At 36.9% G+C, this 26,507-nt stretch overlaps 1 protein-coding gene across 1 annotated transcript; it reads right to left on the bottom strand.

Moving 5' to 3' along the window:
- Positions 1–3: 3 nt before the first annotated feature.
- Positions 4–20,629, bottom strand: LOC113107589 (semaphorin-3F-like). Its single transcript, XM_026270211.1, has 18 exons — positions 20,167–20,629; positions 14,346–14,474; positions 6,779–6,939; positions 6,582–6,644; positions 5,867–5,986; positions 5,676–5,769; positions 4,690–4,809; positions 4,411–4,556; positions 4,203–4,317; positions 4,009–4,078; positions 3,733–3,877; positions 3,300–3,522; positions 2,960–3,048; positions 2,745–2,786; positions 2,461–2,618; positions 2,277–2,344; positions 2,047–2,174; positions 4–1,827 (listed from the first exon to the last, which is right to left on the bottom strand). The coding sequence occupies exons 2-18, from the start codon at positions 14,440–14,442 to the stop codon at positions 1,432–1,434; spliced, it is 2,235 nt and encodes a 744-aa protein (XP_026125996.1). The 5' UTR covers positions 14,443–14,474; positions 20,167–20,629; the 3' UTR covers positions 4–1,431.
- Positions 20,630–26,507: the final 5,878 nt, after the last annotated feature.

Genomic DNA, 26,507 nt, shown 5'->3' with positions numbered 1-26,507 from the left:
TCAAATTATTCCTCATTTATTATTTTTTCCCCCGTACAAGTCAACATCTAACAGCAAGACAGAGTATTGTAATTTACAACTAAACTATTCTACCATTCAACTAAAGAAAAGGACACAAATATTGTGAAATATTTCCAGTGTTAGATATTATCTGAGTGAACTGTGACATTTGTATTCACTTGAAAGATGATTGCTCAACCAGACACAAAGCACGAAATGCACAGCATAAAAGTGCTATTTCCTAAACAGTGTCAGTCATTTTGAATGCATTTAAATAAATATGACAACATACCTAATTTCTCAATCATGCAAAAATGCCCTCCACCCTTATTCAGTATCCTCAAAGACCATCCCATAAAAAATATACAACTTCAAATAAATATATATTACAAATGGTGAGAAACAGCCACAGTCACACAGACGGTGACTTGCAAATGTTTGGTGCCATTATTAACCCAGTTATTAGAATCCATACATATATTACTATTGAACATACATACAAAAAATTATTCGGACAATTTCATAATCCACATAATGGAACATCAGAAATTGCACTGGCCCAATGACAAAGGGTTTAACAAAGGGGCTTTCTGGCGACAGGATAGTGGAACGTTTTCAAAGCTTATGAGGTAATATCATCTTTAAAGGTGCTTTGTGGTTTATTGGTTGATTTTTTTTTTATGTAAATTAAACCCAGCATGTAATTACTGAATCCTAAAGGTCATTTACAGCTTAATTTGTGAGTGGTTTGTAATACTGTAATGCAGTCAGATCACTGTGGCGAGTGGAAACAGTAAGTCCTAAATCAACACGACTACGATCCCAGTACAACAGATGAATGGTCTGTACTTTGGATCAGTGAATGAACAATGAATGTATGATTACATACAACTATCCCAAAAAGGACTTGGACATTTTAATTTTGGGGTGAATGTTGTTCAATTTGATAACAAAATGTCAACCTGCCAAATTCCAAAACAACTGGGTTTCAAACTGTGAACATTCGTTTTGAATTAAATTTAGGGACAGTGTTGAGGAAATAACTATTTAAAAAAAAACATTTTAAATTAAAATGTTTCAATCGTTTAAAAAATAAAGTAAGTTCCAACTATTTGGACTGTTCATGAATGTTTTAATTCAGTTAATTTAGTTAATTTAAGTGACTAAAAATATTTAATTTTGAATAATGTAATAATTCAATCATTTTTAATTGTCTAAAAGTATCCAAATAAGTTTTGGGGCCACTATTCATTAATTATCCAGTGCAGGTACATTTAAATGAAAACATTTTCACTTTAGGTCTCATTTTAAGTGCATTTTGAAGGGTGTAAAAATGTCCAAATACTTTTTGGTGCCGCTGCACAAGAACTAACCTATGCAAGTTCACAAACTACTCGGAGCAAGGTGACCGACTCTCTTATCTTGTGCTCCTCACTCCCCACTAGCCTTCAGTGCTTCTGTGTGTCTGCGATTTGCACGTTTGGGGAGGTCAGCCTGTGAGTTTCCCCCGGCCGTCAGCTGCTCCCAGTAGGACTGGCAGTACTGCTGAATCAGACGCATTTCTGGCTCCATCAGGAGCAGTGGGGTAGGAGCTGCAGGGTGCTGGTGATGGTTTTTGTGATGGCTCCTCGATGCCTCTTCCTCCTCATCAGGGGTGGTGAGGGCTACAGCGATGTCCCGGTCCAGGATGCGCAAGGAAACACGAGCCAGCGTGTGCTTGAAGTTATTTTCTGTGGCCAGGCAATGGTAGAGCCCTGCGTCTGCTTTGGTGAGCGTTTTGAGAAGAACCCCCTGAGGAGTCTTCAGAACCTCTCCCTCTCGATTCAGCTGTCAACAAAGAGATGTGTTCATGTTTTTAAAAAGACCTCTCAAGCTCCACAAAGTCGCATATATCTTATTATGATGAAACTAAAAGAACATTTTATTAGAAATAATATAACTTTTCCTTCAGAAATCATTCTAATAAGATGATCTGATACTCAAGACAGATTTATTATTTTTGGCGGGTTGGTTGGTTTGAAATAAAGTAAAAGAATGCAGTGGTACCGCTTTTCGTCTTCCCTCTCTCTGGTAAAGCCATTTGATGGTGGCCTGAGGAGAGCGCGGCACACACTCCAGAAACGTGCTGCTACCCTCCACGCCGAACTGAACTTTCTCCTGCAGTCTCCTCTCCACTAGTAAATACAGAAGGTGTTACAGTCATATGCTATGTCCTATCATACAAATACATCAGAATGAACTCCTACACACTATTTGCTGATGATTGTTTTTGTTACCTTTAGCGATGTAGCCCCGGCACTGACGCAAAGGGTCACCATGTTTAACATCCTGTCTTCTGCTCCTCCTAAATGAAATAATAGAAGATATAATTAAACACCATGTCATTTTTACTGTAAATAATATCTCCTATTAATTGGGACTCACAAAAGCCAATTAAGTGCAGAATTGGGCTTCTCTGACCTTTTGGTGGCTTGTGTAAAGGCAGAGCAGTTTTCTCCATCCCAGGCGCAGTAGGGGTCTCTGGCCAGACAGCAGTCTGAACAGGCCTTTCCATATACTCCACAACGGTGCAGGGACACTTGGGTAAGACCTTCTTCTGAAGATGCATACAGTTGTTGCTGCAAAATAAAAATATAATAATAATAATACTTGAAAAATATATTGTATAATTGTATGATTTCTAGAATTCATCTTTAAAAATTACACTCTTAAAATGTATTAAAATGTGTTTTATTATGTCTTACCCTTTTGGCTGATATGTACATTGTTTTGACAGGAGCAGGTGTCTATAAATAGGGAATAAAAAAAAGCATATAATATTTTCACCTTTACTTTTTTTTTTTTTTTTTTTTTACATACAGGCCTACATATATATTCTTAAATGTCATTATATATTAGAACAATAAAATGCTGAGGTCCAAAAAAAAAAAATGTATATATTTTCTTTTCATTTGTTTACCCTGAAAACTTCCACTTCCTCTAAAGTGAGCTCTTCCATTGTGGTGGGATCCTTGGGCAGAACTATAACTTTTTGGACTGTACCACGATCTGTGGGAGGACAGAAAAGTGATACACTGTAAACACAATACGTCTATTGACGTTTTGATTAAAAATCATTTAAAAAATAAACATTCATGGATAATTTCTTCAATTTCAACAAGATCTATAATATGCCTTTAGAACAGAAAGGGACATTTTTATTTCATGCTGACTTTAACAACTAGGTTACACCAGCCCAAGGTTAACAGATTTGCAAAGAAACTGAACTAAAGTCAGCATTCAGAAGATGCCAGACTCACCTGTTCCCAGGAAGAGAACCTCGTATCGGCCGTCCACAGCATCCACCTGATCCACGGCAATTGTAGTAAAGCGATAGTCTACCCCAGAGCGCACCACCAGAGGGCGCTTGTGAATGGGATACACGGGGTGGTACATGAGAGGATGAGCGCGAATGAAGTTAACCGCTTCATCTGAGAACTCTTTTGTGGACTTGAGACCTGGGGTGAATGTGCCTCCCGGACACTGATATGAACAACAGAGGGCAAAGTCAGTCAGATAAATGAATATGATTCTGGGTTTGCTCATCTTTTAAAGAAAACACCCTTATAGCCATAAAAGATGTCACAGATCCTGTAAGATGTTAAAAACACACAAGCTTATGCAATAACAAATACTGTGAGAGAAACTTCTAAACTTTCATAAAACTTAAGAGAGAGATCAAATGAATCTCACTGTTCCCGGACGAGGATAGGGAATCTTCCCTGTGTATGTAGTCCACTGGTAGTTGTGTCCGTGTTTATGTGCGAAAGGGCCATTAAAGACATTTCGGATGTCGGCCATTGAGTAGACACACACGGCTGAGCCTTTAAACACAGAGCTAAGAGGCAAATACAAGACAGATGAGTCAAATATGACATCCAGAAACAAATCATTTACGAAAAGAAGAATATGAAAAGTCAAGATTTACTATAATTTGACATTATGTGTTGATCTTAAGGAAATATGTACCCAGAAGTTGAGAAGACGCCATACACCACAGGGTTTCGTTCATCCTGGGTGGGTTGGATAAACACGTCCCCTGGAGAGGATGAGAAAATGTGTCAATAATACAGAGATATTAAGAATGCATTACTGGAAATACAACAGTAATTGCTATATCTGAGATACTTGGCAGATTTGACACAAAAAGGAAGTAAACTCACTCAGTTCATCAAAGAAGGTTTCCACCCCATCATCGCCCATCACAGAGCACACCAGCCTGGCCTTCAGAAAAGTCGTCCATTTGTTCACAAGTGACTTTTGTCCGCCCTCATCATTCTGTGAATAAACAAAAAAACAGCTGTTTTTCATTGACTGACAGAACTGTGAACTGCTTCCTGTGCACCTGCACTTTCTGGTTGCGAGCCTCACCAGGCACACGCGGCCCACTCTGGCCAGCACACTTGGACTCGCTCCTGCCCCTGAGTCTAGAGTCTTCTCACGGAAGAAGAAATAGAGTTTGTCGTCGTTCTTCTCCGCGCTGTCAGGAATCGGTTTCATGTGAACAAATACGGGTTCTAGGAAATAAACAGAGTGTGCATGTAATGTCCATCCAAATATTTCAAGCAAACTAAAACAGCTGAGCAAATATTTATTGTCAGACTAATTCAAATCACATCTAATCCAAATATGAACAGCCAAACTATGTACCATTCAGCCACTTCGAGTCATACTGCTCTGATCTCACAGCTGGCCGGCTGCCCATGGTCCTGAAGATGCCTGGATCAGTGCTCATGAAGTCCACCGCCACTCCAGCGTACAGGTTTCCATCTGGACGGAGGAAAGAGAAAAAAAAAATTCATAAGTACAAGTGAAGCCTACATGTTTCAGATGAATTGTGAAATACGGTCAAAATGTTGTGTGATGACACATTAGACAGGATATTGACCTTTCGATAAAATCTGCCCTAATGCTGTTGATATGCTTTACAGAACACCAGACAAGGATAAACTCTACATTTCATAAACAGAATGGTTTCCAGTGAATTTTGCCCATGTTAAAGTGGTTGAATTGATTTTAATCATTTTATTATGCATTTATATATGGGCTAGAATGAATTGGTGTTTGAAGTTATTATTAAATTATGTAAAAACATGGTTAGAAAACTGCAACTCAAAAGCTTATCAATGTCAGCTATATACCTAAATGAATATGTAAACAAATTAGCACTAAGCTATTAGCAATGATTTACCCTTCAGCAAATGTAGCTGTCCTTACCAATATTATTATTCTGTTATTTTTTGCTGTTATGATTCTGTTAATCTGTTATGTTATGATTCTTTTATGTTATATGTTCTGTTAAGTTATAATTATATGTTCTGTTATTTTGCAATGTTCTGTAATGTAATGATATGTTATAATGTTATGAATCGGTTACAAAATGAAATGTTATGATTCTTTTGTTATATGTTATGATTTTATGACATATTAGGATTCTATGTTATGCTATGATCCTGTTATTTTATTATATGTAACCTTTCTGTTATATGTTACTGTTAACTTGTGTTATGATTCTGTTATGTTCCGCTGTTTTGGAGATTGTTTGATAATATGGTGAACCGCAACCATTGCTACAGTAGGATCAGTTAGTGATGTAAAGGATCAATTACATCAAATCTTCATGAATTGTTTCTTACTAATCAGGGCTGCGACATTCTCCTGGTTTGGATCATAAGAGCATTTTCCCTTGCCAGAGTCCACATATCCAGGAACCAGTCTGAAGAGATAGTCCTGTGGAAATCAGAGCAGGAAAAGCATTGGTTGGGTTAAAGCTGGTTGTGTCTACATATGAGTATAAACAGAATGTTTATATGTGTGTGTGCTGCACCTCAGCTCTCCATCCTCTGTTGATGAAGGTGCAGATGGGTTTATAAGCTCCTGTGCCACAGGTGTACAGGTGAGTCCTGTTCCACGGCTCAATCAGACGCACAAAGTTAGCACACTCTCCCTGAAAACACACACACACACAAACAAGCCACTTTTAAAACTGATTAACTGTATTTTCCGGACTATAAATCGCACTTATTTTCATCGTTTGGCTGGTCCTGCGACTTCTAGTCAGGTGCAACTCATCAAAATTTATTGTACATGGACCAAGAGAAAACATTACCATCTACAGCCGCAAGAGGGCGCTCTATGCTGCTCAGTGCTCCTGTAAATGTTAATGTGTTATGTTAACATACCGGGCACCTATTCAGTTGTTCTGTGTACTGTTGTGTTGTGTACCGTTATCTGAATAACTTGCCTTTCCAAATTACCAATATCGGTTCTTGGTCTTGGATTTTGTTAAATAAATTAAGTTAATATTTCAGTTAAAAGTTTTTAGTTGTTTTCATTTAATGTTTTCAGGGTTAGGCTACACGAGCACTGAGCAGCATAGAGCGCTCTCTCGCGGCTGTAGACGGTAATGTTTTTTCTCTTGGTTCTAAATAAATGCGACTTATATATATATATGTTTTATTCCTCGTCATAACAAGAGTCTCACATCTTATTTAACAAGTCATTTAGAACTAATTAGATGACAAGAACTGATGTAAACTCACATGCCTGCCTTTCCCAGTCATCTGACACTCTCCCTTTCTCTGAGCTGGAGCCGGCCAGTGGATCTACAGACATAAAACACCCACTGCATTATGAGAACAATCAATCCACTGACACTACAGTTCTTCTGGGGTCAGTGTTTGGGTGCTGATTGTTATATTGTCGGGAATGGAATTGATTGATATGAATCATCACTTACAATGAGAGGCTCTTTGTTGATGTTCTGCATGTCCAGAGAGACCAGATATTCACGGCTGCCCAGGTACAACCGCCCCTGGTCTGGGTCAACGTGCAAGATCCGGTAGTCACTGGTGTTGAAGGAAAAACTGAATGGCCTTGCTGTTCGAGTGTCCATAAGTTCTGGTGCACAAGAGAGAAGAAAATAAATACAGTGTTATATATTGGGGAAAATGTTTTATTTTAATTTATTTTATGTCAGCAGCCTTAATTTAAGTTGTTAGTGTTGCATGATCCTTCAGAAATCATTCTTATATGATGATTTAGTGAACAAGAATGATTTCTTATTATTGTTATCACGTAATATATTATATTAATGTAATGTAAATATAAATGTATTTACTGTCATTTTTGATTAATTTAATGTCCTTGCTGAATACAAATAGTCAATTAAAGTACCTATGAGTTACAGAAGACAGAAATGATGGGAAACGCTGTTCAATGTAATTGTAAAACAGTGTTTGATCAATAGGGGGTGCTCTTAACTTTCTTCTCGCGCATCTGCTTTTTAACTGAACCCTCACAACTCCCACGTGTTATAAACATTCAGTGGGTATTCTCTTTTCCAGATAAAATCTTTAAAATACAAATCTTGTGGTAGCGGTGTGTTGGGCCACCCCTTCTCAGTGAGCTCTTCTTCAAGGTGGAAAGAAGAGCCGAGAAGCCTAAGTTGGTGGCTCTTGGGAGCAAACTGCACTTAACACAGTTCCAGAAACATTTCCTGAGTGCTGGCAGATAGAAAAACACTTCCACATGTGGGCTAAGTATTCAGTCTCGAAGGCAAAGATTAAAATGAAGAAATTCAGGGGAGTTAAAATGAACCATTTCTTCAGACGTTCTTGCAGGCTGTCACATGACTTCAAAAGAACACCAGGCCCTGATGCAAGAATTGCAGTTAATGTTGTGTGAATGTTTAACAGCGTAGACTTGTGTCGGTTATGAATTATGATCAGATGATTTCAGGCCTGAGAGAGAGATGTCAGAATCTAATAATAGTCAGGAAAGATTTTAAAGGAATAGTTCCCGGAAAATATAAATTATATCATTATTTTGGGATTCTTTTATCGTTTTAAAGTTCAAATGCACAGCATTTATTTAAAAATCAAAATCTTTTGAAACATTAAAAAATACTGTTATTTTTGTTTTGATAAATGCAAAACATTCTTGCTGAATAAAAGTGTAAAAAAATTTCAGAAAAGAGAGTAATAGGAAGTAGTGATCGTTGCTACACCAAAATGAGAACTTTTTAAAGGAAGTCTTGTGTCTCTCAATAGGTTTAGTTTTCTCTCCCTAAACTCTACTCCTTAAATCTTATTCAAACTCTAACACATTTATTAAAAAGCTGTTCTTTTATATTTCTTCCCCTGTTCCGGATCAGTCTGACACACTCAATCCCATGATCCCCTTTGAGGATGAAGTCCTGAAACTCTTTCATAAGCTACATTCATAGATAACTAATTACACACTAATCTTTCCTTCCATCCTCTGAACTAGATTCATTCACATCATGTCCAGTAACTTCCTGAATTTCTTGTCATTTTGAACTATTACACAATATGCCACTGTTCAAAAGATTCCCAGCTCCATGTTGGTGCTTCTCTTCAGTTCACTCCTCTCATTTTCATTTAATGTATCTAAACACAGGACCTCCAGCAGAAATAAAGGCCCACAACATCAAAAATACAGTAGTACATTTCATTGTACACAAGGGGTACTTTTTATCCCTGTTTTCACCAAACCCATCTTGAGTGTTTGCTGCTAAAAAGCTCATTTTTTAGTTTGATCTGACCATAGAAGCCAGTCCTATTTGCAGTTCCAGTAGTGTCTGATAACTGAATATGCTTTCGTATGTTTTTGGATGAGCTAGGAATTTTTTTTGAAACCCTCCCAAACAACATGTTTTGATGTAGGTTCTGTTTGACAATTCTTTTAAAGGTTTTCTGAACCCGAGGGTCAACTATTTTCTGCAATTCTCCAGCTGTGATCCTTGGAGAGTCTTTATCCACTCAAACTGACCTCCTCACCATGCATTAGGACGATGTAGACACACGTCCTCTTCCAGGCAGTTTTCTAACATTTTATGTTGATTGGAAATTCTTAATTATTGCCTGATGGTGGAAATGGGAATTGTCACTGCTCTAGCTCTTTTCTTAAAGCCACTTCACCAATTTGTGTAACTCAATTATCTTTTGCTGCACATCAGAAATATATTTTCTTAGTTTTTTTCTCATTGTGATGGATGATTAGGGGAATTTGGGCTTTGTTTTCCATCCTCTTTATATGTCTGTGAAACAGGAAGCCATGGCTGGATAATTTCATGTTTATAATCACGATGGAGTGCTCAAAATTGTGAATATGAGTGGGAATATACTTCAGAGATATTTTACTCATAAGAATTTCTAAGGGGGGCTAATAATTGTGTCAAACCTACAAAAAAAATAAATTCTAAATTCTTTTATCAAATGAAAGGATACATTTTTGTAAAAGGATTAATAATGCAGTTGAATTTTCACAGCCTTCTTTGATCATATTTACCAAGGGGGGCAATATTTTTGGCCACAACTGTATATGACTTTTGTGTACTACAGAAAGACAAGTCATTTATTCAAGGGGATTTGCAAATAGTGAACTGTCCCTTTAAGAATTAGACATGTCTATTTTGAAATATCTCTGGTAAATATTATTCAGACTACAACTGGAATATGAAATGTGATAATTTTTTTTTTTTTATGAGATTAGTTTTCACAAATATGTGAACCTGGACCACAAACCAGTCATAAGGGTCAATTTTTCCAAAGTGAAATTTATACATCATCTGAAAGCTGAATAAATAAGATTTATTAGGATAGGACATTTTTCGGCTGAGATACAACCACTGTATTTGAAAATTTGGAATCTGAGGTTGCAAAAAAATCTAAATACTGAGAAAAATCGCCTTTAAAGTTGTCCATATGCATTTTACTAATCAAAAAGTATGTTTTAATATATTTACAGTAGGAAATGTACAAAATATCTTCATGAAACATGATCTTTACTTAATATCCTAATGACTATCATTTTGACCCATACAATGTATTTTTGGCTATTGCTACAAATATACCCCAGTGACTTAAGACTGCCAATGCAACAATTTCTTTGTGTTTTATCAAGCTGAAATGAATGTAAGAGTGGGTTAAAGAGCTTGAGTCATTTTGAGTGTGTCTGATGAGCTTTTAAAAGCTGAATACTTTAAACAGTGCCCTACTGGGTGATAGGGTGAGCTTCAAATGTAGCTTAAAACAAGCACACTGTAACCAATGTATGAACTACAAGCGGAAGCCCAATTTGTCAATGAGCTTCATCATCCTTCCCTGGAAGATCATCTGTATGGATGTTTACACACTCATGGAAAAGTTTAGGCACAGGAAATGTGGCCATTTTAGTGACGTTGTTAATGTTCTGAAAGTATCTAATATGTTTAAATGTGTGTTTACAGGATGTTCTAGAGTAGGTGCTAAAATAACTGTTAATGATCGGATATCTGTTGGACACGGAACTGGGTGGGCAAAAGGGAAAGGGTTTGTGTACACTCCTGTTCCTCTCTCTTCCCTTTACCGTCAGGAAAGAACACCGGACACGGCACCTCTGCCAAACCTGCAGTGGACCAAAGTGGACGCAGCACAGGGTTCCTTACAATCACGGGTGAGAGATGCTGGTACAAAGGTGAGGCTAGTGATAAAACATCCTGCAGGAAGTCTTTGTTGTGAGAAGAAATCGACAGGAACTTAACAAAACACAGTCTCGTGCACTATTCAAACAGATATCAGTATCAAATATAACAAAACCTTAAAATAACAAAATAAAATAGTCAAAATGTTTTATATTTATATTTGACATAAGCTGAAATATAAATTCAGAACAATTAATTTACCAAAGCAAATCAATTATTAATATTGATACCAATATTATGTAAAAATAAATATTTAAATTACATATAATCTGCCACAATATCCCTGAATTACAATAATAAATAAATAAAAAGGTAATTTCAATAACTTGATTATTTAATCAGCATATCCTAATCTGAATAAATTATTAAATTGTGTCAACAGCCTTATTAAATTGTTTAATCATAATAGGGTAAGGTTACACACTGAATGCATACAAGGCCATTGTAGAATATCAAGTTTCTCTTTCTGTCAGTTTCTTGCAGCGTTCTCGGTCTCTAGTTGGGTACACTTTCTAGAGTTACACAAAGACCTTCCCTCATCTGAAGGCGCCTCCGAAACAAAGACCATCCCGGTGGCAAACAATGAACAATCCATCTCAGATAACAGCAGAAAATAAAGAGGCCAACGACACAAGTGGATTTTTCCGCCCAGCTATTCTTGATGTGAAGGAGAGGGTGGTGGCGAGGTTGAGAGGGGGCTTAATACTGGAAGGGTGATCTCTCCTGATGGGGGTAAAACACATTGCAATTGAGGAAAACAGGAGGGCAGAAACGGACTGGATCAGAGCCAAAGAGATTCGGTGGAATTACAGGGACGGGTGATGAAAGAAAAGACAAAGCTAACAATAACTAGTTAGATCCAAATTACTGAGGGCGTATAATTCAGCCCAGTCATCTCTTCAATTAGGTTTGATCAGGGCACAAGCAGGAGGAATATGAGCCCGGGGCAATGGGAAATATGAAACATGAGGTGATTGATATTTGGAACAGCTTTTCTTTCTCATGAATCCTGCTAACATCATTATGAATTTCCCTCAAGGCAATTTTAACCCATCTTGATTGGATTGTTTGTGAAAAACAGAGGGGTCAATTGAATTCTCTAAATCTCAAGGGTCACTGAGCATTGAGGCATCAAACACTTTAACTGTAAAATAGAAGAACATCTGCTTATAGGTCATGAAGCAGTTAATGTTATTTTATTTTTGTTATTGTCATTCGTCCATAACAATCATCAGACCATTTCACGTCCCACCTTAAAAAATGAGGGATGCATCAATATAACAATTCTGACTGATAACCAGCATATAAAAACCTAAATAAAAAATAAAAAAACAACAACAACATTTTACACGTGCAAGTGATTTTAGACATTAAACAAAATTATGTACAGTGTGAAAATGGATTTACTCAAGATTCAATTCTTGTTTGAAATCATGAACTTTGAGTGTTTGATAACTGCAAAGGAAAATTATTCCTGAAATATCCTTGTCATAATTGCCAAATGACCTAAAAATGAATTCTAAAAAATAATAAAATAATAACTGCACCAGAATATTTAAAGAAAGACCAACAAAGGTAGCACTGAGTGCTAACTCAAGTCGAGTAAACTCAGCTTTTTATGTAGGTCATAGTTATTGTACCACAGCAAAGAATGAGGCCCCACAGAAATGGCAAACTAAACTGGAGTGACTTGGGGAAAATGTGGCTTTTGGAAAAAAGTTGTTTACACTCCGGCTGGTACAACACAAACAAATCCAAAATTGTGTTTATATTCTTGTGGGATGCTGTATTTTGATGTTTCCACTGTTTTTAATCTCAGAGCAGTTTCCAAACAATAATGAGCAGGGTTACAATCCCACATACATGAGAGATGGGCCACTCTATAATCTCTGGAGTAATTATGTGGGACCTCTCTCCACCTTCAACTTATTCAGATGAAATGTTATATGAAAGGATTCCCCTTAAGTGATTCACACTTTTAATGCCTGTTTCCATCAGGTATGTGTTAAGCAGGCCATATTTCAACATGCTTCAAAATTGTAATTAGAGGGCCTGTGTAACATGAGGATACCTGTGTCAGTATTAGCTGCACTAATGTGTGTATAACGTCACTGCATGCATGTGCATGTGTCTTTCAAGAACAAGGGTGACAGCTTGACAGATGACAATGACTATAATTGTTTAAAATGACTTTGGTTTAGATCTCATATATGTTTGAAGACATACAATTATGAGAGGAGAATGCTGGGAAAGAATCTGTGGGAATATCCCTGAACTTCTCCACAACAAGAGTTTTGTGTCATATTCCCTTTGAAAAGAAAGATACTAAAACCAGGAAGAGAAAAATTTAAACCTCATATAATGAGTTACAGCACTGATTCTTGAGACAGCTACATATGCCATTAGTTTATATAATAGTACCATTTTTACTGTAAAAAAATATCTTTAATCGAAATTATGACTTATGACCCCCAACAAAACCAGCTATCCTCAGACTGTAACTCAATACTTTAAATCTAGTTAAAGCTAAATATGAATGGAATGCAAATGTCTGTTAATGTGTACGGAGGTAAAGAAAGTTAAAATGATTAATTCTTAATAAATATCCTTTTGTAAAAATGCTCAAAATGACTACTGCATTTCATGTATTCATGTGAAATGCAGTGGTGACAAATGAACAGATTGAACTAAAAATTAGAAACTCTCCTGTAGTCTCAATTCTCGATTGACATGCTAAATGAGAGCAAAGTAAACATTTCATAAGAAATAGGAAGAAGCAGAATGTTGCACTTGCAAAGAAGACCTCTGAACATGTACTGATTAATCCACAATTACGTTTTGGTGCTTAAACTGTTCTTTTTGGATTCCTATAGAATGTTTTGTCTGATAAATTACGAATAACATTTTGTGGTGCACCAAACTGAGGAAAGTTTCCATTTAATGGGAATTCGCAGAGCTCCACATTGACACCACATTGCATTATCTCACCTTAAAATCCAGTGAAATGACAAATTTAACTGAGCTCTTGGATTTCTGAACAATAAACAATACACAAGATTCAAGGGTTCTCTGGAACATGCTCCACTGAGGACACCCACCCAGATCCAGCACGTTCCACACCTCAACCGTGCTGACAACATCCACCATTTGTTTTCAGCCAAGAACTACTTGGCACTGACAAGGAAACTATGCAAACACATGTTTATGTCTGTGTACATAATTAGCTATAAAATTGCTCCCTACAAGCTAAATCTTACAAGGCCTTCCTACATCCAAATACATTCTCAATTAGAAACATGAGTCATACATAAAATATTGTAAAAAAAAAAAAAATACAAAAGTGTTTCAATTTGCATACTTAGTGTGAGTAGTATATTCACAGTGAAAAACCAACAATTAACTGGTTGATGCACTTATTTAACCAAGAAAATGAAGAGTGGAATGTTGTGTACCTATTGCACTTAAGCTTTAATTACATAGAAAAAGGGAAGGGGCTATCAGACTCTGATTCTGGAAGACAAACTAGCCATCTTAATGTCATATGCTAGAGAGCAAAATACATAGTGTACTGTATAGCATGTCATTTAGGACACAACTAAAATGTTTTCTTGAAGAGGAAGGGTGTGGGCTTTGGTTAGTCTATAGCATTCTGTGTATAACTAGCTTTATATAACAATAATAGAAGTTTGGGATGTTCTCATTTAGACTAAGTGTGTACATGTGTGTGTATGTATAGGCATGTGGGTGTATGCAAAAGAGAAAGAGAGAAGCTGAGTGTTTGAGTATGCATGTACAGGTAATGAATAATGTTTGCTCTCACCTTTAAAAGCCAGGTGTACTCTGGGAGCGGAGCGATGTGTGCAGGCCACTTCAAACATGAACAAAGCCAACAGCACTAGGAGGAGTCTCGTTTCCATTACTCTCACAGTTAGACCCGTTCGCAGGCAATCTATACAAACCCACACAAAAGAAAAAAAAGAAAACAAGGTGGACATAGGGAGAAATGCATGAGAGAGGCTAAATTTATCACTGATTTCGACAAAGGAAGAGGCTGAAATGACAAAGGAAGAACAGACGAAGGGCGAGAGGAGGAAAAAATAGCTTGGAAATGAATGAGAGATGGAAGAGAGATGGAGACAGTTTGATTTAGACAGACAACAGAAGGAACACAAAGCAAACATTACTACTGTACTCTACCACTTGTTGTATATTTAGCTTTGAGTTTTAAAAGCCAGGCAAATCCCAGCCTGTCACACCTTCCTCTATTCAACTCCATGCAAAGATAGAGGTTTCAGTCCTGCATTACAGAGCATTTATGCAACATGGGGTCAGTTTTATTTTAGAAAAAACAGGTGCTGTTAATCATCTTCATCCACCCAGTGCAACTGCACAGACTGATTTGAGAGTTAGCGGATTATGAGCATAAGAGCTGTGGTTTGTGACCAGCGTACAAGGGCTTGGACGTATGAACGAGTGGCATAAAAATCACAGAGCAAAGAATAAAGAGTGTCCAGGATAAAGCAAAAAAATAATTTTTATTTTTTGGGAAATGTAACACAATGTACTTGTGTTGATATGGTTTTGAAAACAAATTAAATATTAAATCTAAATAATGTAAAATATTTTTAAATGTACTTTTAAATGTAAAAAAAAAAAACGAATAATTGATTAACTATTACTACTAAAACAGTAGAACTAATACTGTTTTATATTTTAAATATATATGTGTGTGTGTGTGTGTGTGTGTGTATGGTCCTCGAATCGAATCGTGATATTCTAGTGATAACAGAACCGCTTGTAGACTATTATTCCACTGGAGGAATTTCTCACAGGGAATGTCATAGTTAGGGTAACCAGACGTCGGGTTTTTACCAGCACCATCCCATATTTTTAGTGTCCTGACCTTTGAAAATCCCGATGTTTTAACAAATTGTGTTTTGTCCAAACAGCAACCTTGGAATCAATCCCATAGACTACCAATGTTAAAATGCCAAACTTTACAGCAGAAAAAAAAAATAAAAAAAATTACAGCCTGGTTATAAAAACTATAATGGTCTATATAAGCTAGCTAAATTTGCCCTTCAAGATTTTTTTATAACTCATCCGTTTAAATTATATTAAGCCTTAAAGGGATCCCCAGGTATTAAGACATTTATAGCTTAATATAGAATAAATTATGTCTCTTATTGAAATATGTTGTAGAAAACCCATGGAAGATGCATGTTATTTAAAAAAAAAAAAAAAAAAACGACATTGATTTTACACTATGGGAGGCACCATTATTTTATGTGCATAGTACATTCTTTGTTGATTACGTCAAATGGTTGTACTCGGTGACCTGGCACTTTTTACTGCGACAACTCAGAATATACAACATTATGTGGCTTTTGGTTGTAATTTTCAGTCAGAGGGCAACAAGAGAAGCCATATAAGACTTCACTGATTTCCTAGCGATAAGAAGAGGAGAAAAGAATGGGAAAATGCATGTGGACAAATACAATTTCCTAGAGACCCGCTTTTTCTCCCTCCAATTGAGCCCTGATATCTGAGTCTTTTAGCAGACCCCAGCTTCTGAAACAGCTTACAAACGGTTGAGACAAGACATGCTTTGCCATCCTGTAAGGATGTAAACATGCTGATGCTAATCATGATGCTGCGGCAGCTGGATGAGTATCTCAGTGCAGATTTCCCTTGAGATCCGGGGCGTTTAGACTCCTTGTGGGGAAAAATCAATGCTACAGCTTTTGGTTTAAGCCTACTTATATCCATCACCACATGCAAGTTCTTTCAGTAGCTGTAGTCATCATATCAGTATTTTATTTTCAGAGTTGTCTATTCCGAGTTGTGTTGCGGTAAAAACAGCAACAGGTAGCAGCAGTAGCTCACAGAGTGCAGCCATTTTACGTCATCAGAATAATGCTCCCCTCCATTAACGTAAATGATAAGGGAAATCATTTACGTTATATTAAGCTTTACATGTCTTAATACCCAGGTATCCATTTAAAGTTCTGCATAATTAAGGGCGTGGTCACTTGAGTGACAGGTGAATTGCCGCTGTTGACACTGCAATCAAGCTGTCTCGGCTTCAGCAACCAGCTCCTGTTTTTTTGCCCATTTTCGATTATCCAGGAGTGACGCGCGGTGACGTGCTACCAAGATGGCGATGGCCGGCCTCTTCCACTTTGAGCTTCAAAAACTCTCTGCAGAAAACAGGTGACGCCACGGACACTACATCCATGTTTTTATACAGTTTATGGTGAGTATATTACATTAATTCGGTCTTAAAGGGACATTAAATATCTAATTAAATACTTGTCTGTCTCACTAATGTTAATCAAACAACAAAAGATGTTAAATAAAGTAAACATGTTAAACCTACTATATTAAAAAAAAATATATTTAATATTTAATGTGTATCTATTGTATTTGTCTTACGGTTTGTAATTCGCTTCATTTTTATATAAAATTATATATATATATATATATATATTTAGATATCATGAAATAACATTTCTCATATTTTGGCCATATTTCACATGGTGGATGCCTAAAACAGTTATAACTTATAAAATAATACTGCTTTTGTGTCAGTTTTTTTTTTTTTAGACAAGAATGTTTAGACTAAATATAATGTCTATTTGAAAAATTGCTTGGCCAGATCTTCTGGAATTTGCCGCTGGCTCTGATGACAGTGGTTAAACATGAGATGTAATTTGTTTTAGGTAAACAGTCTTTGGGGCAGTCTTTGGTCTCATGAATCTATTATTTTTTCAAAATCAGATAGTTTTGGCTGAGGGCAAAATCTCATCACGTTATATTTTACTGTAACATTAATGCTGGCTGTTGTTGTATATGTTGTATATATTTATATGAATAATAGTAGTATTTAATAATAATATTTAGTATACAGAAATGGTGTGTGTGTTCGTGATTATTACATTATTTCACCATTAGCATGGGCACATTATAGCCATAATCACACTTCTACTTTTGTGATATTGCTCATATATATATTTTTCTTCATTATATCATGACAGTTGTTTCAGCCTGACATGCTCTCGCTAAAATATCAAAATAATTGTAATTCATTGGTGAATTTCCATTATTGCATGTATGAACTGCATATTTAATGTACTTAATGTAAAAACATATTAAAATGGAAAACAAAATTGACCCAGAAATCACTGCTTGTGATTTACAGCTTATGGGGCCATGTGCCTGGGAAAAGCTGGAGGTGGCAAATCACTCCAAGCTGCTGCAAAGCCCCGTCACGCTGCTCATTGTTATAACTTGGAAGATCTCACTGGAGTCCAGGGCTGTGACTGCTGCCTCTTTTAGATCAGTTTCCATCATTCCTATATATGACATCATCAGCTGATGTATGTGAGTGATGTCAGCACAGTATACACTTGCATACTTGGGATATGCATGTCCATACATTCTCTTTATTGGAGATCCATGATTAAATCATCTTAAATCCAGATTCTTTTTTTATTAGCACTTAGAAGTACTAAACGTGTGTATGCCACAGCTTTGCTCTCGGCTGTTTGTGTGTTTTGCTTTAAGGCAAAAGTTTTGACACTAAGCAGCTTGCTCAATCCTTTTCCACAAACTCAGGCGCATACACAAACACAAACACTGGTCCAGGTTCTGCCAGCTGTCACTGGTTCAAATTCACATTCAAAGTGCATCTAGAGGCTTGTCCAGGAATGTACTACATGTCCAAACTGCAAGATGACATAGAGAGTGAGAGAGAACTGTAGATTGCATAGAAAAGTTGGTAAAAGAAGAGAGAAGAGTATATAAAAAAAGGAGCTGGAGATGGTTATCTCTCTGTATGTTCATGTAGATGTGTATCATGACTCTGTAGACATCAGATTGGGATCATAGCCAATGTTTTAGTGTTAAACAAGAGCAAAGAATTATTGGTCTGAATGCTGCAAATGCACATTTATGATCTTGGGTGCTCTTGTGAAGGACTACAAAAACCAACAAATAATTGATATCATATTTTCCAGCTCAAAGAGTCCTCACTTTTGAACCTGATTTCAAAAAAATCCTCTGAAGTTTTACTGTTTTTCACTGGCTCTCATTGAAACTCACACTCTGTGCAAGATCAGATCTGTCTTATGTCTCCTCTCCTTCACATATCCAACAGCATCAGTCACTCAGGTGTTCTTACATGTTGGTTCTGGCACTGATTTGAGGGGAAAGAGTAGGAAGCACAGACTTTAATTCACTCACACACACGCGCACACACACACACACACACACACACAAAGCTCTGCTATAGATCTAACCTAACAGGATAGACAGATACAGTAGATGGACAGACAGCCAGCCACAATAACGGACAGACAGACAAACAGACGGATAGACAGACGGATAGATAGACAGACGGATAGACAGACGAATAGAGAGATAGAAAGACAGACAGACAGACAGACAGACAGACAGACAGATAGATAGATAGATAGATAGATAGAGCATTTGCATGTCTACATCACTCAAGTAAACCGTTAAGTGACATATTTGCTGTTTTAAATCTTGAGTGGAACTTCACAGGTGTAAACGGTTATACTTTCTTGTTAGCATGCATTATGTATCAGTCGTCCTCTGCTGGAATGGCCAGCATATGAATTATGGATGTTCAAGCGCAATCTATGACGTCCATTAAATCCAACTCCAGTGTGTCTGATTTTTTTCCTTTTTTGTGACTGACAAAATGTCAGGCTTCTGTATCTCTCTTTTTAAAAGAACAAATATTGTGGTAAACACAAAAAGAGTATAAAAAGTAAAATATAGTCTGAGTTTGCCAAAGTGGACAGGACATGAACATCTTTGAAAATTTTGCCTCTCATGTTAATTGTAACTTTTAGCAAAACATTATGAAATTTAATTTAAATCATTTTGGTCCCTTTCTTTAAAACGGTTTATACTGTATAATACTACAATCAAGTTTAAGCTTGGGTGTTAAATTGTGAATGCAGTAGCCATACTACATAAAAATATACTTACACACACAACCACCATACAAACATATGCCAGTTACAATTTTAAAAATGTAAATTCATACAGCTGCTGTAACACACAACTGTTCTAAAGTATAAACTGCTCAAGCACCCATGCACACATTTAAATGAGAAGATGAAAGAATCCTTACCGAACACACAATAAACCATCTGCATTCAAGTCATAACATTCCTGCTCTTGATGCACCCTAAATTCACCAAGTAGTGGATAAACCCTAGTTAAATTTCATTTCATCTCCACAGTAGATACAGTTATTGGATTATATGTTCTTTTTCCTCCATGTAAAAATTTATTAAAACAAATTTGTCAAAGTAGCATTGAAGTATTTTTTGGGCTGATAACGACATTTATTATCGTAAATACAGAAAGGCTGAAAACAAAAACAATTAAATATTTATATAGCCTAACACAAATTGCAGGGTGATGTAAAGGTTATGTTGGAGTGCTTTTAATATTACTGCAAATGTAAACACTGTTGCTATGATTTGCATACATTTTTTTTTATATATTTTCCCTTCATCTACCTGAGGCCAAACTACTCTCTTAAGACTTTATGCAGTTTCAGATTGTTTTATCTCGAAGCTGAGAGAAGTGCTGTATATATTCACCTGATTCGCTGGTCTTGTGTTTTAGTCGGTTTGTTGCTCCGTGTATTTGGTGTCTTGAGGCGCAGGTGAGATGTTATCGTTACATTCCTTACCGTCTCTGTTAGCACAGCTCGTGCTTTAATGAATTTCTGAAATCCGTCCAAACCCTTCTCCTAAAAACATAAGAGCTTTTATAGCGCCAGCCTTTTGAATTCTCACTTTTGGGGCGTGTCAATCAGTCCAAAAATCGGCGATAAAAGTTGCAGTCTGTGCACGAAATTCCTCAAGATATTTCTAAGCTCTTATCTAGGCAGTTGATGAGATAAAGGCAGCAGAAGTTAAGATGTGTTTTGCAGTTTGCGTGACAATATCTCCCGCGTTTGTAACTTTGAATACAAAACAGAAGATGTGTTCGTCGTCTTGTCACGTAAGCTCCACGCTGTACGTCTCCGTGTGTTGAAAGTCTGTTTGGATAATTCCGCCGGTGAAGTGTCACGGTCCAGCCCCCTCAGCACTGCTCCCAACGAACCGCCTTTATCCGTGAAGCGGTCAGGAAAATGAAGATACGCAACAGATAATAGTGGATAATGCCACATTAAATGTTGTTTACATTTAATGCATTTATATGTATGTATGTATGTATGTATGTATGTATGTATGTATGTATGTATGTATATATATATATATATATATATATATATATATATATATATATAGTCACACTCACACTAGTCCTATATGGGGTAAGTTGTCACAGTCATGTTACATAATATGAAACAACTATTCAGAGGTCAGAAAAATGCAGATATATCAACACATTGCATAATGCCACATGATGTGGAACTTACATTTAATACATTTTGAACAAATATATATATACATTCCTGCTCGAAAGTTTGTGAACCTTCCAGACAAGATCAGGTTTTGTGTTAAAAAAATATATATATTCAATATGTACATCCAAAACCCAATTTGTGAAGCAGACTTACAAATGATGGACAAAAATAAATAAAAACAATCAAATCGATCACATCTGATCTGAACAAGCTAATAATGTCTTCAGGATTACAAAGGCTACAGAGACAAATGAGTTTTTTTTTTTTCAGGGTTGGTGCTAAACTCTGCAGGACATCAGCACTCCAGGACCAATGTTGCCTGATTTAGTAGCCTGTGGCACCTCCTTTTGCAGCCATTACTTCAACCATACATCTTTTGTTACCACATCTGTCTTTTACCCACTCCTCCTTGCAGAACTCCATCATTTTTGAGAGGTTGGATGGCATGTACTGCCCACTTCAGGTCTAGCCACAACATTTCATTTGGATTTAGATCCAGAATTAAGCGTCTTGCTCAGGGACACACTGGTGTCTCACAGTGGATTGAACCCGGATCTCTCCCATCAAAGGCAGGTGTCTTATCCACTGCGTCATCAACACCCCTAGACCATTCAAGAGTGTGAACCTTCTTTCTTTTAAGCCATTCCATGGTGAATTTGCTTTAATGCTTAGGGTCTTGCTGCATCTCCCATTTTTGGCCCAGCTTCAGCTCTTTGACTGATGGCAGGAAATTTTCTTCAAGAATTTGTTGATAAGTCTGAGATTTAGTTTCTCTGAATATTATGGAGTCACCCTGGCCCAGAGGCAGAAAAACAGCCCTAGACCTTCACATTTCCACCATTATGTTTCACTGTTGGGAGGAGGTTCTTTTCCTGTAATTTTCTTCAAACAGGACGGCTTTGATTATGACCAGATAAATCTATTTTGGACTCATCTGTCCAAAGAATGGACTTCCAAAAGGCCTCTGGTTTGTCCAAATACTCTCTGGCAAAGTTGAAATGGCAGTTTGGTTCTTTTTTGAGAGCAGAGGCTTCTTTCTAGCAACCCCTCCCATAAATGTCATGTCTGATTGTAGGTAGATGCATGTACATTTACCCCAGATGCTGCCAGAGAGGTCTGCAGCTCTCTAGAGGTGATGTGTGGGTTGGCCTTTACCTCATTCATTATTTTTCTTCTGCTTCTTGATGATAGTTTTGATGGGCGTCCACTTCTAGGTAGAGTTGTGGTCATGTTGAATGCTCTCCATTTGTAGATGATTCGTCTTACATTGGATGGATAGAGTTGGAATATCTTGGAGAGGTCTTATAGTCTTCCCCAGACGGATGTTCTGTCACCACCTTCTTCCTGATGTCCCCAGATATCTCCATTCCTCTTGGCATTGTTTGACTCCTTGGCACCACAGAGGTTTGGTTGGTTTCCTCTCTATTTTAATCCGTTTTGCCCTACTACTTTCCAAAGGATGTAAATGATAATAAAGCACTCAAAAATGCAGCTAGGGCTTCACATTCTTTTGCACATACAATAATTCAATCTTTCATGTAGTTTTTTGGCTACTCACAAAATTCCCTCCAAACATGCAATTAATCAAAATAGATCTCACAGTTAATTTATAAAAAGCGGTTGATGTTAAAATAAGACAATCATGGTAAAACAACAGAAAACTTTGAAACATCTCAAGGGGTTCACAAACTGTTTGTCTGTCTCGCCTCATTAGATGTTCACATTACTAACTGCTGCAAACATAGTGACAAACCGTTGTCAAGCAGTTGTGTTGGAGACCCACTGCAGTGCATTTGTGGTGGATCTGTTTGTCCCGCCAGAAAGTGTCCCGAAATTCCCAAAGTTTTTTTGCATCCGGCTGCGTGACTCAAGATGATGGTGGGGGTAGGCTGGGTGAAAGGACGCTCTTTCGCACAAACATTTTTTTGTGACAAAAGGCCCGTGGTGTGTTCTTTCTGGGGTCTCTGACATGCATTAGGATGCCAGTACTTAGATTAAATGTACAAATGTTTTACATTGCCTTTATATATAATTCCAGAGTCAGTGGAAGGGTGTGTAAAAAGTTTTACCATTTCCTTTTCAGCTGATTTAAAAAGACGCTCTGCTTTTCATGACATCACACAATGTGCCCTTTTCTTAAAATGCTGCGGATGTGGAGGTGGTTTCTTGTCTTTCTCTCTCTTTGTGGGAGGCATCCTTTATTCTCCTCTGAGAGGAAGTGACTCAAGTCGGCTTTAAGTTCAGGTTTCCGTGTGATTTTTCACCCACAATGCAAGAAGCCCCACCAGCTTCACTATCTTCCATTCAGCCCCACATTCTCCAACGTCAGAGACACTTGACAAAGTCCGCAGTTTTACGACCACATCTACGCAAACCACTGAATCACTTAAGAAGCTTAATTGCCTAATATATGAGCTTATTTGATTTAAGTGTAAAACCTCAACTTGGTGAGCAAACACCACACCGGTGAAACGACATGATGTGGCATGTAACAGAAAAAGATCAAGCCAAATAGGTCATGTTTTGAATTGGTACGCACCCTGTTTAAAGTGAAAACACTTTTATTATATTCTAATTTACATGTGACCTTTGTATCTTGCATGAACATGCTACTATGGCAGCTTAAAAGTTGATGACCTACAGCTATATATTTCCCTTTGTTACTGACTTTGACAGACCTTTTGACTGATCATCTCATGTTTGTGAAAGCACAGAATTTGAACTCTGTCCTTTGTGTGAAAGAGCACATGATTTATTCCACTTTAAACTTTCATTGATTTGATACAATGTGCATTGTACAGATTGAAAAAAGGCCGTATTTGAATTTTAAAGAGCTCAAATGCATTTGGTCTACAAAGAGCATCACGTTTCATCATACATGGTCAGGAAGTCAGCGGGGTTTTGTTGAGAAATGATTGTCTTTCTTTCTCTGCAGTCTATAAACAGGGATTTGCAGTCTCAAAAGCAAGAGTTACAACAACAAATTTATCATGGTGGATACGTGGCGCTCATCAATCCAGACAGTGCTTCTGTGAAATGCTGCAGGCTATGTGCAAGCACAGGTTTCGAGTTGGGGAGGGATTCATTTTTAAAGTAGACTAGTGGGTCAATGACATAAGAGTTTCCACAATAAAGAGAAGAAAAGTCTTTTATGAATGTACTTCATGTCAAATATGGGCTTGATAAGTTCTTAAAATGCACTGTTTGTATTCATGTTGATTGTACTTGGTTTATTCATTATTTAAAATTTAATAAAATTAAAAAATTTTCATTGGCTTTTGGATTATCACTGGAGGTGAAATGCTAACTCGTTTCCAAGCATTGTCCGTGCAGCACTCTATTGTATTTTAATTTTTTTTTTACATCATTAATGTCATGTCATTGACCCTAGTACCCTCTGACTCCATTAAAATAAAACATGTACCTACATATTTCCTCACTACAGGATAGATTCCCGCAAGAGTCAGTATCCTGAGTAAACCTGGAAAAGCCTCCAAAATGCAGAGAAAAGGAAAGTAAATCCATGGAAAAGTTGGAAAAGCTGGAGGGGTGTGGGAGTGTAAAGTACATCTGTCTTAGGAGATAAATCTGTCAGCACCTTAGCCGCAGCCCACGGGATGCCCAGGATGGATGAGCGTATAAGCGGCCTGCCTCATCAAAGATGGATGCGGTGCCACGAGATTTTGAGATGATAAAAGTCCCACTGAGGTGCCTTTCCTTTTTTTCCAGTATGCTCCAGTTTCATCTTGATTGCAAATGCAATTGCCTGAGGCGTGATGTTCTTCGAAGAATGGGTAACGGGCAATTTATACACAAAAGCTGAGAAACACACACACAGACTTTGTTTACTATAGTCTAAAAGGCTAAAAGTGCTTTTGATGAAGTAGCAGAATGTAGAAATAAACTGAATTCAGATATGCATGTATACTCATGTCGCCACAGCTGAGTCAAAACACATATTGGAGGGCAGACAGGTGGAAAGAGTACAGGGGACTGGTGATCTTTCAGATAAAAACCATTTATCTGCTTGCCAGGGCTGTCAGAGGTCTGCTAATTAGCTTTACCATTCAACTCTCTCTTTCCTTCCTTCTATCTCACACTCTTTCCATTCCCTCGCTCCCACCCTCTTCATCACACTCTGTCTCTGTCTCCTTCACTCTCTGACCTTCTTTCTTCTGTTCCGCCAGTTGCTTTTAACTATTTTAGTATACTTTATTGACCCGCAGTGCATATTTAAATTACTTGACAGACTATTTTATATGACTTTAATATAATCTAATGTTATGTTTTGGTATTATGGATGCTTTACTGAAGTGTATTGGAATCTTTTTTTTAAATTGTAAAGGGTAAAGATGTTTTGAATCAGGATCTCTGTTCTTCACCTATTCTGCCTGACAAAAACTGTGCGTTATAACTTGCATGAGCAAGAGTCTCAAAGCTCCCATGGTCAACAACACGGAAATAATGTGTATAATTAATTCATGAATTTAATGTAAAAGGTTTTAAGATTCACTGCGCCTACAGTAAACACACAAGAAAATGTGGCAGATATTCAGCAAAATATAACAATGCAGCTAAAATGTGAATATTAAAATGTTTAAATATTATATATTTCAAAATATATTTGACGTTTTAAAATGTTACAGTAAAATTAATTAAATAAAATGTAAAAAATAAAAAACAATTTATATAAGTTAAATAAAAACAAGTTAATTTAGTTTAAAAGGCTTTGAGATTAACTTCACCTGCATTAGAGTAAAATCATTATTGTTTTTTAATGTTGTATAATATTTGAAAATATATAAAAAATATAGAAAATTAATTAAAATTAATAAATAAATGAAAACTTAATTATAAAACTTTTAAATGGCAGCCCAATCATTTATATATATATATATATATATATATATATATATATATATATATATATATATATATATATATATATACTGATTATACAATTTTCTTCTGATCCAACCCATTTGAGCGTGGAACGGTAGCTTGTGCTCCCATGAGATCACGTATTTCCTTCAATCTTGATAAAGCGTGTGGTGGTATCTACATCTCCCATAACAGTAGTACAGCTCTACTCCTCTGCTGCCTGCTTTGCATTTACAAACAGGGCAGGCCTTTGCTAGTGGAATATTTATAGCATTGCATTAAGCATGAAATCAAAGGTTTTAAGTGTACCATTGCAACATCGGCACTCCTCTGTTGAGGCCTGCCCAAAAATGCCTGCCCTTTGGCTGTTTGCAGAGCTGTGCTGTTTCAATGCATATCCAAGCTTCATTACACATTGACCTCTCTTATGTCAAAATACAAGCTTTTGGTTAACATGCAGCCAGAGGTGACAAGGGCAAAGTAAAGTTTACCACGTGGATCACATATTTCCATATTTTAAAGCAAATATCACTTCGGTTTGATGCATGCATTTTTTTAAGAGCTGCGTTTGACCTCTGAAGGTCAAATCTCAGATAATGCTGCTGCCGACTTGTAAGGACTGTTGAATTGATCATGAAAACATGG

Source organism: Carassius auratus, chromosome 8 (assembly GCF_003368295.1).
Source record: "Carassius auratus strain Wakin chromosome 8, ASM336829v1, whole genome shotgun sequence".
Classification (NCBI taxonomy): domain Eukaryota; kingdom Metazoa; phylum Chordata; class Actinopteri; order Cypriniformes; family Cyprinidae; genus Carassius; species Carassius auratus.
Note: the sequence above shows the minus strand (reverse complement) of the source record. Positions and strands in the feature narration are given on the sequence as shown.